Below are 16231 nucleotides of genomic sequence, written 5' to 3' on the forward strand. Positions count from 1 at the left end.
AAAAAACGAAATTCAAATAAAAAACATAAAAAAAAGGATAACATAAAAAACATTTAAATTAAAAAAACAAAAAAAAAAACATTAAATTAATCCTCCACTTCGGATACGTATGAATCGTCTTGGCCGGAGGTGGAGCAGGAGCCACAAATTGCCGATGATTTCTCAAAATATCCCACGCTTTGATTCTTAAACTTGGCAATGATTAATCGACACATGACACGTTTGTCGTTGGACGCTTAGCCGGTTACAATGTCAAACACGTAATTGAAACCTATTGCGTAACTATCTTAAGGTGCGTTACCAACGTAACTGGCTTCGAACGAATATGTAGCAACGTACGCAACTGCCTAGCTGTTGCCGAACGCGACAAGGTGAATCTGAATAGGAACTGGAACATGACACAAATTGAATATTAGGCGCGGTACCAGTACATGAAATGTAAAAGTTCTTAGTAAAACTAAGGGTAAAATAGTTATTTTGTAACTTAATTCTAATTAAATAAATAAGTATGTAATATATATGTTTTAGAAAGGAAAAATATATAATAAATTTAATAAAAAAGGTAAATATTTAATATATTGTTTTAAGAAAGAAACCATGTATTCATGTAATAATTTTTTAAATTATTTTTTCCCCTGACAACATACTTAATTGATAAACTTAAAAAAAAAATATGTAAAAATCCCTTGTATAATATAATATGATCTTTAAACTTAACAGAAAAGAAAAAAGGGGAATGCTTTATTCTATAAAACCACAAACGGATATCATGGATTCTGAAGTTAACCGCAGTGATTGAAGTGTTGAAGTATATTATTCTTAAATTCCATATCTCTGCAACACAACACTGAAACCACTTTGTCTGTCTGTCCCTCACCTTTTAGTTCACCGGAACAACAATGCTCACAGTTGTTTACCTTCTCCCTCTTCCTTTCCCTTTCACCACCACCTAAATACCACCATTAACCTGCACCTCTGATCATTAACCACCAATCATTAACCATGATCTTCTTCAACTTCTTCTTCCTTTTCTTCTCATTTCTTTTCACTTCTCCAGTCTCGGCTCTCAACTCCGACGGCATCCTCCTCCTCGCCTTCAAATACTCCGTCCTCTCCGACCCACTATCCGTTCTCGACAACTGGAACTACGACGACCCGACTCCATGCTCATGGACAGGCGTCACTTGCCTGCCTTTATCCGGGTCGGGTTCACCCGAGTCATTCGCAGTCACCAGCTTAATCCTTCCAGACTCCCACCTTCTTGGCTCACTTCCTCAAGATTTAGCAATGCTTCCACATCTCCGTTCACTTGATCTGTCAAACAACTCCTTAAATGGCAGCTTACCACCTTCTATTTTCAACTGTTCGGAGCTCGAATCACTTGTTTTATCCTCCAATGTCATCTCCGGTGAGTTCCCGGAGGTGATAACCGGGTTGAAGAGTTTAAAGTTGCTTAATCTTTCGGATAATGCATTCGCTGGAAAGTTACCGGAAGGTTTAGCAGCTTTAAAGAACTTAACTAAAGTTTCTTTGAAGAATAACTATTTCTCCGGTGGTCTTCCCGGTGGGTTTGACAATTTGGAGTATTTGGATTTGTCTTATAATTTGTTTAACGAAATTCTTCCTGATGATTTCGGTGGAGAGAGGTTGCGTTATTTGAATCTTTCAAATAACAAGATTTCTGGATCAGTGTCACTGGCGTTTGCGAGTAAAATACCAGCAAACGCCAGTGTTGATCTCTCGTTTAATAACCTCACGGGAGAGATCCCCAAGGTGTTGTCGTTGTCTCGTCAGAGAACGGAGTTTTTCGCTGGGAACCTTGATTTGTGTGGGAAGCCACTTGATAAGTTGTGCACTATCCCTTCATCGCTATCAACTCCACCAAATGCTACTTCAAATGGCTCTGCCACCGCTGCGATCGCTGCCATTCCGAAAAATATAGATGCGTCGCCGACGTCAGAATCCGGTGATACGCCGACTGTGGGGGACACTCACGGCGGCGGCAAAGTCAAGCCGGCAAAAGTAGTCGTCATTGTCGCTGGAGATTTGGCCGGTATTGGCCTTCTAGCTATTCTTTTTCTCTACGGGTATAATATAAGAAAGAAAAGGTTGCATCAAAATCAAAACCCGACTGGAAAACCCGAAACCAAAGTCCTGAAAACCAAGATTTCGAATAATGTTACAACTTCCCGAGCCCAATCCACGGCTTGTTCGTGCTTGAATGGAGTCAATGGAGATGAGTCATCGGAAACAGGGACGAGCTCCGACAGTGATCGCGAGAATAACATTTTAACGGTCGACACAAAGGTACCCAGTATTATTAATCAACTATTTATAATATTAAAAAAGTCGCCTAAAGTAGTGTGTATTATTGTTTTAACTATTTATAGTAGTAACAAATAAAATCAAATAATGTCTTTGAACTATGATACAGATATAACAATAAACATTAACTAATATATTTTCTAAAACAGGGCGTGGAGAAGCAAAAGCTTTTGGTGATGGTGGACGGGGAGACAGAGCTAGAAATCGAGACGTTGTTAAAGGCTTCCGCTTATGTGTTGGGTTCAAGCGGATCGAGCATAGTGTACAAGGCGGTGTTGGGTGGCGGAGGGATGGCATTTGCTGTCCGGAGGATTGGAGAGAGTGGGGTGGAGAGGATGAAGGAGTTTGAAAACACGGTGAGGATGATTAGTAAGCTACGGCACCCCAATTTGTTAAGAGTTAGAGGGTTTTATTGGGCTGAGGATGAAAAGCTTGTGATCTATGATTATGTCTCCAATGGAAGCTTGGCCGGAGTTGGTTATAGTAAGCACACCCCTTCATTATTACACCATGTTTCGTTCATTTCAGCTAAACTGCTCCAAAATCTTTTAATATTGCAACTTGAAACATAATTTATAAAATTAGATTTCTAAGGGAATTATTATATTTTAACTTACGAAAACAATATATATTTATGTCAATACATAATTATCATAAGTTTCACTCATCCTAATTAATCTAAATCTAAATCAAAATCCTTGTTATTTAACTCATATATAGTAACATTTTAGAAATATTTATTTGTTGTATAATAAACAGTTTAAAAAGAAATCCCTTATAAAAACAATATATAAGATTTATTTTTGTAGTTTTAAATATTAGTTTAACATATAATTCACAAACAAATGCTTACTTAAATATTACGTAAGACAGGTTTTTTTTTTTGGATGTTAGAATTATATATGACTTTACGATGATTAAAAAACATGTTCAAAGACATTCATGTCATGTAATATTATATTTATAATAAAACAGAATAGTTGTTGATTTTGTATTATTCCGTAAGATTGATGGTATCTTTGATTTTAATTTTGACCACTATTTCATACAGATTTTATTAATCTAAATTAATAAATAAGCATTTTTTGAAGTAAGTACTAAATCCATATACAACAATATCATTGCAAAGTCCAAAAATTATGCACATGGGATTCTTTTTATATATAACTTTCTTGAATTTTGTTGAATATAATTTTCAAACCTTTGATTACAAAATTCCGCAAGCACCAAGACAAAGCAAGAGTTAGCCATTAGCATGTTTTATTGTTTTCTTAGATTTATTTATTGCTAAATTTCAGAAAGGGCCGGTTCGTCTCCATGCAACATTCCATTTGATGTTCGGCTCAAGATAGCAAAAGGGGTTGCTATGGGGTTGGCCTATATTCATGAGAAGAAACATGTACATGGCAACATAAAACCAAGCAACATCCTCTTGACTTCGGAAATGGATCCAATTATAAGCGATTTCGGGTTGGAGTGGCTCATATCAGGCAAAAACAACTACAAAACAAAGGGATCAAACCGACACTTTGGTAGCAAACGATCAATATCATCACGTGAAGAGATGATTATTCATCATGATTATCATCACTCGGCTAATAGTAGCCCTTACATGGCTCCAGCCTCAGGGCTACTTGGGTGCACGTCCCCTTATCATGCACCCGAGTCGATGAAAAGTCTAAAGCCCAATACAAAATGGGACGTATACTCATTTGGGATTGTGTTACTCGAGCTCATATCAGGGAAGGTTTTTTCAGAAAGGGAGTTAGGACAATGGTATGCTGACTCATCAACTATTGAAGATGAGAAGTCGATTTTAATGCTAGCCGACATGTCTATCAGGACCGACATTGATGGAAGACGTGATGCGACACTCGCATGTTTTAAACTTGGGTTTAGTTGTGCATCATTGAACCCACAAAAGAGACCTTCCATGAAAGAGGCATTGCAAATACTTGAAAGGATACCATCCTCATCTTTTCAATGATGAATTATGCAACACAAAAGCCCAAAAAGCAACAAATGTCATGAAAAGGGGTTAAAGCCTAAAGGGCATTACTTTGTACCTTTTGACTTGAAGATTTGTATCAGAATGAAGATCCAAGGGATGATTGATGAATGTTGATAGTTGATTCCAAAAGTATTGTATGTTTTTGACCTTTTGATTAATAAAAAAGTAGTGTGTATTCCTTAAGTAATAAGTAAACTTAAATATTTGATTTCCTTAAGCCTTTTCAAATTATTGGTTGTCATACTTATTAGTGTTTCTTTTGTAGATATCTTCATAGTTTTTATTTATTTGTACCTAATGTCGAGTATCGTATTCCATCTATATTACAACCAAATGTTTGACTGTTTTTTGTTGTCTTGTTTTTAAGTGTTTTCTTGAAGTAAATCCAGGATTTTTTTTATACAAATTGACTTTGTTGAAGTTGGCAGAGAATATATAAAGCATTTTAATTGCTAAGATATTTTGAAAACTGAATTAAACCAACGGGTTAAATTAGAAACCGTCATTACAAGCTTTGAGCTCGAGACAAATCTACCGATTAGTTTTAAACGAACCAGAAAAATGAGAACAAAGCTGATAAAAATCACGGTCTGTAACTTTGGTGGCTATATTATGAAAGCAAGGGATAAAAACTGAACAAATTGAAGAAGGAATGATTAATAAAGGAAAAAGAATGCATGTCAATGAAGCATAGGCCTACTCCAAAAATCCAGTGGCGGATAGAATTTTTTCCCAGGGTTGCACTATTTTTAGATGCTCCAATTTCATATAGTCGGATATAAAAATTTCGGGTTGGTTGACAGTTTGGCTCAGTTCAACCGATGGTTCGGGTTAAGGAAAGAGACATAACATATATTTGATACTTGAATGTTCAATCATAATGAAAACACAAGTTTTCCCAGCCCCTTTCTAAAAGTTGAAAGTGATTGACAAATGCAAACAACGAAAACAACTTAATCTAAGGTAACTTATTTTCACCTTTTATTATTTGATGAAGATGATGATAGATCAGACATTCCATTGGAGTATAAAACTAATATTGCAGCAGTACCCAAGAATGTTTCCATCGGATACTAGACACTAAAAACAATATTTCAAGAATAGAGCCTGGGACATGGATGCTAACAACTAATGCCTTTATTAGCCACTCCACACTTTTCTAGTTTTGGTTAGGAGTGCACTCCAATTTTATAATGGGGTGCACTCCAGATTGTATATATAACATTATACTGTTATTTCGAAAATCGAGGGGGGTCTTGTGCACCCCTAGCTTCAATGTAATTAATCATCAACTGCAAAAACCAACCTAGATTTTGTACCAGTATAAAAAGTTATTATATTTGATTACAAGAATGATTATCTGAAACCACAATACAACCTTAGTTCTAACTTTCCGAAAGTTAATATAAAATATTGAGAGTTTACTCAATAATTTTAATAGTAAAATGGCGTGTTTATGCTTTGAAGTTCTTGGCAATGATTATGCTTAATGAATATAAGTGTTTGATCCTTATTTACAAAAATTTGTAACTTGTGTGTGTTTTTCCAACACATGTTGAAAAACCATTGTTCAAAACAGTTGTTCCTGGTTTGTACGTTATACAATACAAATCACAATTATTGCACTAGCAATGGTTGGTAGAGTTTCAAAGTTTGATGTTGTTCGGTTACAGAATTCTTAAAATCATTTGAGTTTGAGAAACCTTAGGTTTTTACTTTTAAGCAGTAACTCTTCTTCTTCTTCTTCATTATCTTATAACATAAAAGGACTCATTAACAACCTTTTAGGAAAGAGAAAATTACTGTCTGCGTCCCTGTGGTTTTAGGGCGGAGACACAATGAGTCCCCGAAAATTTTTTTGAACTGATTGAGTCCCCGTGGTTTCAGAAACGAACAATTTGAGTCCCTGTGGTTTTAGAAACAAACAATTTGAGTCCCTGTAGTTTCAGTAAAATGAAAGTTTACCCTGAAAGTTAAGTAACGCAGGGACTCAAATGGTTCATTTTTGAAACCACAGGGACTAAACCAGTTCAAAAAAATTTTCGAGGACTCATTGTGCCTCCGCCTTAAAACTACAGGGACGTAAACTGTAATTTTCTCTTTAGGAAGTGAGCATTTGTTATGCTACAATTCTTTTGATAGTTTTCTTTACCTCAGCCATTATCCAACTTTCCTTCCCCTTCTTGTTTTTACTAGCAATTTTGAGCTATCGGGACAGGTAGTGTGGATCTCTCAATAGTTGAGACGGCTTAAATTTGAGTATATGAGGTCACATATACATGGAATGGTGGATATTCAAAGTACAAACAACAAATTAATTTGGTAATTTGAGTTCTCTTTAATAGTCATTTTATGATTACGTCTACGAATTTGGATTAAGATTGCCTCACCCCGTCGTCGCCCGAGCTGTCTTTCCGCACAACCTCACTCTCAGAGGCTTATAGACTTCCAACCCGGACCGTGGCCTTCCTTTTGGGTTGGAGAAGCTAACAAGAGTGATGATATAAACAAAAATGGGCAAGGCAATTTGTTTGGTATTATATTGGAAACTTGGAACCAATGAAAATGAAGTAGTTGTCTACTTCCTATATCCAGTAATAAAATCTCAATTAATCTACATTGACAACTGATGACTACCTATTTTAACAACATAGTACATAGCCCATCATACCTAGACGAGTGATGACTACATAGTTCTAACAACACAGTACATAGCCCTTCATACCATACCCTAAAAGTTGCCATCCTCATTAATAAAACATTAAACCCTTGTACTCCAATCCAGATTTCCCTAAACATGGGAATCTCCAGCTCACTCCAAAAAACCGACCAACCAACCACCACCACCAAGAAACACATCTTCATCTTATCCGGCCAGAGCAACATGGCCGGTCGCGGCGGTGTAAAGAACAAGCAATGGGACCGGATAGTCCCGGACGACTGCAAACCCGATCCCTCCACCATCCACCGCCTAAACGCTAACTTAATATACGAAACCGCCCAGGAGCCACTCCACGCCGACATCGACACGGCCAAAACCTGCGGTGTGGGCCCCGGGATGTCGTTTGCTAATGCGGTCAAGGATTACATTAAGGGAGTAATAGATCTGGTGCCGTGTGCTGTTGGTGGAACTGCTATTGTGGAGTGGGATAAAGGGCAGAAGCTGTATGAGGATATGGTTAGGAGAGCAAAAGCTGCTGCGAGTAGTGGCGGTGAGATCAAAGCGGTGCTGTGGTATCAAGGCGAGAGCGATACGTCGTTGGAAGCGGATGCTGAGTGTTATAAATCTAAGATGGAGAGTTTGATTCAGAACATTAGATCAGATCTTGGATTGCCATCACTGCCAATCATTCAGGTCAATTACTAATCTCACAAATCAGGTTTTAGTATCGAGCACAAGGGTCCAGTTTATCTTATCTATACATTTCAATATTATCTATAGTATTTAGGGTTTTAGTATCTTACGCATAATTAGTCAGTGAATTGATTAGGGGTTTTGTGGGTGATTAGGTTGCGATTGCATCTGGTGATGAGAAATATACGGAGGCAGTGAGAACAGCGCAGAAGGCGATTGATCTACCGAATGTGGTGTGCGTGGATGCAAAGGGATTGGAGCTGAAAGAAGATAATCTCCATTTGACCACAGCGGCTCAGGTTCAACTTGGGCATCTTTTGGCTGACGCGTATCTCAAGCATTTTGGGTAAGTAGCTTCTCCGGCTGCCGCGGTTGCTTAACCTGCAGGAACTTGTGGTTGGTTTACACTTCATGGAGGTTGAATACTGTTTGTAATTGAGATGTTTAGTGTAATTATCCATATTTGTATTATTGGTTTGATTCTGTTTTTTTTCTTTGTGAGTGTAACAAATTTGTGGAGGTTAATAAAAAGGTTAATTAAAGTATAAAGCTAGTTATATTAGCTATAAGTTTAATAACGGTTGGATCAAATTTGTAAGATAGTCAAGATTGTAATTCTTAACCTGCGTAGTTTATGGCTCAGGAGAGCGGGAACACCACCCCTCTGTTTTGTTACGGAGGCAGGAGAGGAGACTGCATGATGCATACGGTTAAGCCTTACTAATCGTTTGATATTTAACATAAAAACCGACGAATTGAGCCAAAAACATTTCTACCTGATGAGATGTGTATTCTAATTCTTGCTTAGGGATTGGCACACTTGTCTTAAGGAGATGCTGTTTGAAGAGGTAGGTCCCAGCAGAGCCCAGTTGGACCCGCAAGACTCACCTTAAACAGGGACGTCTGCGCAGAGACCAACTGGATCCGCAGGACCAACCATGCTCAGAGAAGTGACGTCCTTACGCGCAGTATGCAAGCTGGTCCCGCAGGAAATGCCTCCCATGGTGAAGGACTCCGCCTGTTCCCGCAGCCTCGGATACAAGCCATGAGGGAAGGCCACCCGCGCAGCATGGCTACACGCACTAGGCACTTAACTCTCCCCAGTGTCACCTGAAGGAATGAGCAAAGGCGGGAGGGGGAAAACTCCCGCCTAAATGAGCCAGTCCGTATGATGGAGGATCTTTTGTGTGATACCTGACGAGGTACAGACAAAAGATCTGACCAAGAATGCGACAGCTCACTGACAGCAGCATGGCAGACAGCACGCCACAGCACTGTGACCAATAGCCGCCGCCTACCCACCAACTCCTGCCATACCACGTGCCTAGCCTGTTGTTGGCAGAAGAGGAAGAGTGCACGACACGCCTGCTCTGTGTCAGCCGCTACCTATCCACCACTCACAGGCAGGGCACGTGCATAGGTTACAGTTGGTAGCGTGTTGGGCCGGCTAAACCCCTTGGAAACCTACCTTCGGCTATAAATACCCCAAATGGTATGACCATCTCATCTTATCATATTATCATCATATATACCTGATATCTGCTCTAGCAATCTCTTAATATACTTTTATATTTAAAGAGCAATCTAGTCTGATTCTCACGCCGGAGGGTGGTCACAAGGAGGAACCCCCCCTTCTCAGTGACGAGTTCACGGTGTCTGTTTTGCAGGTTATCAGAAGAACCATCTTCCAAGGGTTTAACCCCTCGTGGGAAACAGCTCTCCAACCCCCAGGTTACCAGTAATCTGTCGGGGTTCGACTGGTGTTTCTTCACTGTTTGAAATATTGTTTGTGAATCACACATGAACATAATGAGAAGATTTGCTTAGTTTATGTGATGCGCATATTAAAAGTGTACAAGAAAAGATAAATATTAATACAAATAAAGATACAGACATTTATCATCATAGTAATAATTGGCATTATTTATGTATTTATCTCACATGAACTTGAAAAATATTTTGATTTAGCAAGTAACTTTTTGGTATTATTTATGTATTATGTAGTATGTACATTCATGTCCTAATTTGGTTTGATTTTATGTTCGGCAACAATTTAGATGGGCCAATAACTATATGTTCTGAGCTTCTGGCTTAGTCTAGCCCAGCTGATAAAAAAAGAGAGATGATGGGTTTATGTGGGGTTAGAGGTGTAAAAAAACCGGTTTGGGATAGAGGTGTATAAAACCGGTTTTAAACCCAAATCGAACCGGTTTAGTCAACGGCTGGTTAAAACCGGTTTGACTCAAACCGGTTCGGTTTATAAACGGGTTTAGACACACGATAGGCCGACTTGGTCACGTTGGTTCGGTTCGGTTTATAAACCGGTTTAACCGGTTTTGAACCGGTTTTTCTCAAACCGGTTCGGTTTTAAAACCGGTTTGGTAGATCTTAAGGGGAACCAGTACTGAAACTGGCGGTTTGGGTTGGGTTGGGAACCGGTTCTGGTGAAACCGGTTTTAAACCCAAACTGGTTCGGTTCGGTTTGCCTAAAACCGGTCCCAAACCGGTTTTTATGTACACCTCTAGTTTGGGACTGGTTTTAGGCAAACCGAACCGGTTTGGGTTTGAAACCCGTTTCACCCAAACCGACCCAAACCGCCAGTTTCAGGGCCGGTTCCCCTTAAGATCTACCAAACCGGTTTTAAAACCGAACCGGTTTGAGGAAAACGGGTTTAAAACCGGCTAAAACCGGTTTATAACCCGGACCGAATCGACGTGACCAGGGCGGCCTATCTTGTGTCTAAACCGGTTTATAAACCGAACCGGTTTGAGACAAACCGGTTTTGACCAGCCGTTGACCAAACCGGTTCAGTTTAGGTTTAAAACCGGTTTTGTACACCTCTATGTGGGGTGAATAGAGAAAGGCCCACTGGCCCATCTTAGCAAATTATTATATTATATATAATAATTAAGAAGTTTGGCGACGTAAACGTTGTCTCACGTTGTTTGTTGGACTTTTTATTTGATTTTAAATTCGTGTCGATTCGCTGCCGTAAAATACGGGATTTTTTTACCGTTGATACCGTCAAGTTGTTCTTGCCAAATTTGCGTCAGCTCGCGATCGCAACCTAAGGTTTTTTTTCCCGCGGGTTTTTTTTGTCCATCAATTCTAGACGAATTCGCGTCAGGTCACGGCCACAACACGCATATATTTTTGGTTTTCGGCACGATCTTTTTTATGTAAATATTTTAATTTGTTGTATTTTGAGTGTTGACGAATTAACTTATTGCTTTAATTTCGGTGTTGTAACCTGATACCAACCGAACTCGTGTGTTCACCACCACAACACATGGTTCTTTGCGTACAATTTAGTGCTGACAACTTCGATTCCGACTGAATTCGCGTTAGTTCGCAAACACAACGTGCAGGTTTTTTTATCACTTTTTTTTGTCCCTCGATTCCAGAATCAACGAATTCGTATTAGTTCGCAACTACAACGCTCGTGTTTTTTTGTTTGCCACATTTTTAATATATTTTAAATATGTTAATTGTTGTATTTGGATGTGGACGTATTTATGGTTTGCTTTATTTTTGGCTTTGTAACTAGATACCAAACAAAGTGTTATCGGTTCGTAACCGCAACGCATGTTTTGTTTTGTTATGTTAATTTGTTGGATTTTTGCGTTAACAAAGTTAAATTTTTTATTTTTTTTCCGAGTGGAGGGGGTGGGGTTTATTACTGGTTTCGTAACCCGACACCGATCGAATTCACCTCGACTTGCAGACGCACTACACGATTTGATAAGTTGTACGGATATGACTGTCAATACATCAACCTGGCGCAACGCGCTGGGAATCTTCCTAGTTAATAGATAAATATAGACCTTTCAAGTTTCAACAATTTATTATGGTCATCAGAAACCAATTTCTAAACCATAACCGACCTGGGCCTGACCTAGAAACCAATTTAGGAGAAACCGGTAATATCTTAATCCGATTTGGCGTTTTGGCGATTTTAGGTACAGATTGATAAACACGGTTGAAAAAAATGAAAATAAATGGCTACATGCTTACTAATTCAGTTAACCAGGTTAACTGAACAACATAACTGGCCCACATTTTAATAACTGATAACTGAAACCGATCGTTATAGTTTTTGATAACCGAAGTATTCAATTATTGTTTAGTTTTGGGCATTAACCAAACCTAACCTACCCATGCTTTCGCCTACATAAGTTTCACTAGTTTCTATTCGTCAACAACCATATTATTTGTATTTTTAGTTTGCCAGTTGAGACAACTATATTTTCGGATATCTGTGCTGGTGCAATGATACCCAATTTACAAACTATGACTCACGTGTTATTGGTTATTTATATGATTTCAGGTGTGGCAACTTAACTCGTGCCAGGAAGCGTGGTGATAGGCAAAGATTTTGTCGATTTCCATATGGCTTATGTTGTGCAATTTAGTTCTGTTGTCTTATTCTTGCTCTTAAAATAATTTTGTAGCACTCAGCCTCACTGAAAATCTCTTATCCATTACCTAGTTAGGACTTGATCATCCTCTTTTAGTTACATTATTATGTCGTGGTCTTTCTATTTTTTCTATTTAGACACTGGTATGACACACCTTTCACCGCATAATCACATATTGTCTACTATGGTGATTTTATTCACATTCTACATTTGTATTAACTTCTCATTAGCTATGGTATTCTCACATTGACCATTCTTCTGGTCTTATTTTTTCTGGGACCTTCATATCACATTCTATTTTTGTATCTTTACATAGCACATTACCTTTACATATCATTCATTGCATTATATAGGAACCCTCACATGGTGTATCATGTTTGGTGGTGTTATTATATCACGTTTAATAACAAATTTAGCACTTTACCTTTTTATATTGATTTAATTGATAATGCATACATACTCAAATAATAATTGCATTCTTTTTTATAATAATAAGAATCTGATCATATAAGTCAGATGTCACATAAGCATTGTCATATGGTGGTATGTAGTGCTCCTATTATTTGAATCAACAAAACTGCTCAAAGGAGAGCTTTACAAAGAGCAAGACCAAAGGCCAAAGTCGATGGGTGCATCGACCATGAAACTAACTAAATGATAATGTATAAAAATGCTTAATCCCCGAAGCAAAATGTACACGAATGCCAAAAAGAGAACCGTGTCGATGCCACGATCAATACGTGCATAACCATCCAAGGGCCACTAACAAATTGTAGTATCTAAAACCGAACATGCATGTTCGCAGTGCCACGGTTCAGTTGTTGATCAATTGTACTACACCCTAGAATAATTTTAAAGATCAAGTCATTGATTTACTTAGCCAAAATTTATGTTCAAACTTTTTAAATAACATCTAATTGAACCACCATTTTTCATAGAGTTTTATACCTTTATTGCTTCATATTTGCATAGCAAAAAAAATGACTAAACTACAAATTTTATAGTTCCAAGGTTTTGGACGCTGTAATCTACCAATCAAATTTACAACCCGGGTTAATATATATGTTATTTAGTAAAATATTGGGTTACTAGGTTAGATCCCGTATTTTACACGGGTGAAAAATATAATAAAAATAAAAAATTATTATATGTAATACGTAAATTCAATTGTTTCATATAATAATTTTTTTTATGACTTTTTCTATTAAGTTTTTGATATGTTATGCACTATAATTAAGTGAAAAAATCAAATATTGATGTTTGATTTATTTAAAATAAAGCATTCGTACCGATATTGTTATATTAAATATTGTGTGTGTAAAAATAATATTTATAACAAAATGTTGTCAGATATTTAAAACTAAATTTACAATGACTAAGGTTTTGTTGTAGAAGAAAATAAATAAAAATATATTATATTTTAAAATAAAGAGAGAAATGATGAACAATCTTAAATGATTGAGTTAAATAGACATGAGAAGACAATGTGATATTGTGAATTATGAAAATGTTAACAATTAAATATAATTTTGATTTTATAATTGAAGAGAAATCACATTTATATATATTAAGTCAAGAAATCCAACATAATTACCATTTTAGTGTAGTTGGCAAGCACATTTGTTTTGAAATATGAGGTCTTGAGTTCGAAACCCGTAACACACAATAATTTATCTATCAAAATTTTATAAAGCCTTACGGGTCATGGGTTATAACAAGAAAACGGGTCATAAGTCATAATATAATAGGAAATAACTTTACTATTAGTCATATACACTCAGTATGATGACGAGGAGATTAGAGCATTCTCATCCCACTCCATATCTCCAAACCAAAAATTACACTAAAACTCACTTTATTTTCTCTCTCCATTTCAATTAAATAATACTTTTTATACCTTTTATCATTACATTTTTTTTTCCTTCACTCACAACCACTTTCAAAATATATTAAAAAATTACAGGAGATAAACAGTAACTTTTCAAATATACAGAAAAATCACTATTTTTTCTTAAATATAAAAACCCTTCACTCACAACACCCTAAATCACTATCTAAATTATAAAAACACTCCTCGTATAATATGATTAGAATGCTCTTAGATTAGATGGGTTAATTTGAGATATTTCATTGGTCGAAATGCCAAATAGGATATTTCTAACATTTATCTTACCGTTTAAAACCCCGTTAATTCACTGTTTTGTCTTTTCTCAAGCATGTATTTATTCATTTTTCAATCCATGTTCATTCACTAACCTTTTATAAAATAATTAATTTTCTCTTCTTTCTCTCTCTTAATCTCTTAAATGCACAATTTAATTTTCAATTTAGGGCATGCAATATTTATATAAGGAAACGAAACCAAGTTTGATTATGGCTCGGGAAAGCGAAAATCTAATTTGATACGAAGGATGCATGTGTAATTAAGTTTGAGAGGGAAATTAGCATGTTAGTATAAATTAAACAACAAATGAAGTTGCATTTTCTTATTTATTTTCTTTCCTCTTTTAACATTATAGTAATCTCAAATCTTTTTACAAACTAAATGTAGTCAAATCCTACGAGGAATTGTTTTTTGAAGTGATCATGTAGTATATAGTAAAAGACTAAAAACAACGGGAAGTACGTAAGACAAGTCAAAATTAGCAATGAAGAAGGCCACCACCAACCATGAATTTGAGGGTGAAACAACTTTCACCCACCCCACCAACAAACAAGTTACAAAAGAATCTATAGTAGTTAAAAAAGCCCCTAGAGTTGAAATCTCTTTCATTTATGCATCAAAGTTTTTTTATTTGTTCTCATCTCATTTGTTTCGTTTGGGGCCAGAGCCCAGAGGTGTAAAGTCCAACAACAAAACTATAATATAAACCGAATTATATATTCATGTGACTTGGTTTTGTATATCCTATATTTATATGATCTAATCTGCCTTTTCTTGTCAATTTTGGCCTAAATGGCAAGAAAATTGATCGGTAAGGCGACCAAAACCACTAACTCCATCCTCCCCAACATTAAAGGCCTTGGATCAGATCACCAATAAAAGAGAAGAAAACAAATTTACAAAAGAATAGGTGTAGATTATTTACACATACTTGATAGAACTTTTGTTAATAAAACTAAAACTTACACCTCTACTTAATAAAAATAGAAACTCATGACGATTGTAAACAAACTCAACTCCTAAATAACCAATTCTATAAACCCAACCATGTTTAAATTTAAAAACCAAACTGAAACTAAAATACCGAACAACCAATTAATAATTAAAGACTATTTTAATCGTCACAGCTGAATCCAATACACTCCACATGCTACAACTTCATCATACACCACCATCGATCCCATTTTCTTCAGCCATGACCGCGTATCAAGTTCTTGTAGCTAAATTTGATGATACGACCATCACAAATTGTTCCTAAATCTAACAAAACAATTTGTGAAATATAAGAACACATGAACTGAAACAACATAACGTAATACATAAAATTTTAGACTTACAAGATAAGATGTGACTAGAGTTAACCCTCATGCATACTTTAACTTTTTTTTTTTTTTTTTTAATTTTAACAGCAAAACCTTTTTACTCCACCCCTTTGGAGCGGTTACCAACTTTGGCATATTTGGAGAAAAGAAACATTTGGCCCGGGTCGGTCTCTTGCCCGTTGTCGTTTGGCACACATGACTTGTTGGATCTTTTGAGTATTCGGGTTTCTCAAAATCTTAGAAAATGGCATTTCATACGATATGCCTCATAACGATGTGGTGCGTTTGGAAGTTATGAAACGTAGTGGTATTGTAAATAAAGCCACTTGGTTTTCTTTGGTGAAGAACCGGCCAAAGAGGTTTAATATCATGTGGGAGAATTGGAGGCGTTTTTTATTGTAAATATGTTAGTTGGTTGGGATTGTGGTGTTTTGGTGTTTGTATTGTTGGTCTTAGTTGACCTCTGTTCATATTAGGCCTGTAAACGAACCGAATGTTCGGTGAACTATTCGTGAACCGTTCGGTGGGAAGTTCGTTTATGTTCGTTTATTTAATAAACGAGCGAACATTAACATAAAATTTGTGTTCGTTTAGTTAAACGAACGAACATGAACACATGTTCCATTCGTTCAATT

General features: G+C 36.7%; 1 protein-coding gene and 1 pseudogene across 2 annotated transcripts; both read left to right on the plus strand.

Moving 5' to 3' along the window:
- The first annotated feature begins 1002 nt into the window (after window positions 1–1002).
- LOC143535742 (putative LRR receptor-like serine/threonine-protein kinase At4g37250 pseudogene) lies at window positions 1003–4535 on the plus strand (annotated as a pseudogene). The gene is made up of 3 exons (XR_013135756.1): window positions 1003–2307; window positions 2475–2808; window positions 3624–4535. The product of XR_013135756.1 is annotated as a putative LRR receptor-like serine/threonine-protein kinase At4g37250 pseudogene (transcript).
- Window positions 4536–6994: 2459 nt separating this feature from the next.
- LOC143535750 (putative carbohydrate esterase At4g34215) lies at window positions 6995–8074 on the plus strand. Its single transcript, XM_077029919.1, has 2 exons — window positions 6995–7691; window positions 7847–8074. The coding sequence occupies exons 1-2, from the start codon at window positions 7134–7136 to the stop codon at window positions 8039–8041; spliced, it is 753 nt and encodes a 250-aa protein (XP_076886034.1). The 5' UTR covers window positions 6995–7133; the 3' UTR covers window positions 8042–8074.
- The last annotated feature ends 8157 nt before the right edge of the window (window positions 8075–16231 follow it).

This window comes from Bidens hawaiensis, unplaced genomic scaffold (genome assembly GCF_021521415.1).
Source record: "Bidens hawaiensis isolate Kalapana, Puna unplaced genomic scaffold, B.hawaiensis_p1.1 tig00010597_1, whole genome shotgun sequence".
NCBI lineage: Eukaryota > Viridiplantae > Streptophyta > Magnoliopsida > Asterales > Asteraceae > Bidens > Bidens hawaiensis.

What these genes read in the sequence shown, in the direction of transcription:
- LOC143535750 (XM_077029919.1), top strand. Translation starts at nt 7,134, where the DNA reads ATGGGAATCTCCAGCTCACTCCAAAAAACCGACCAACCAACCACCACC. An exon ending in CATCACTGCCAATCATTCAG is followed by an intron (nt 7,692 to 7,846) that starts GTCAATTACTAA and finishes GTGGGTGATTAG; the next exon opens with GTTGCGATTGCATCTGGTGA.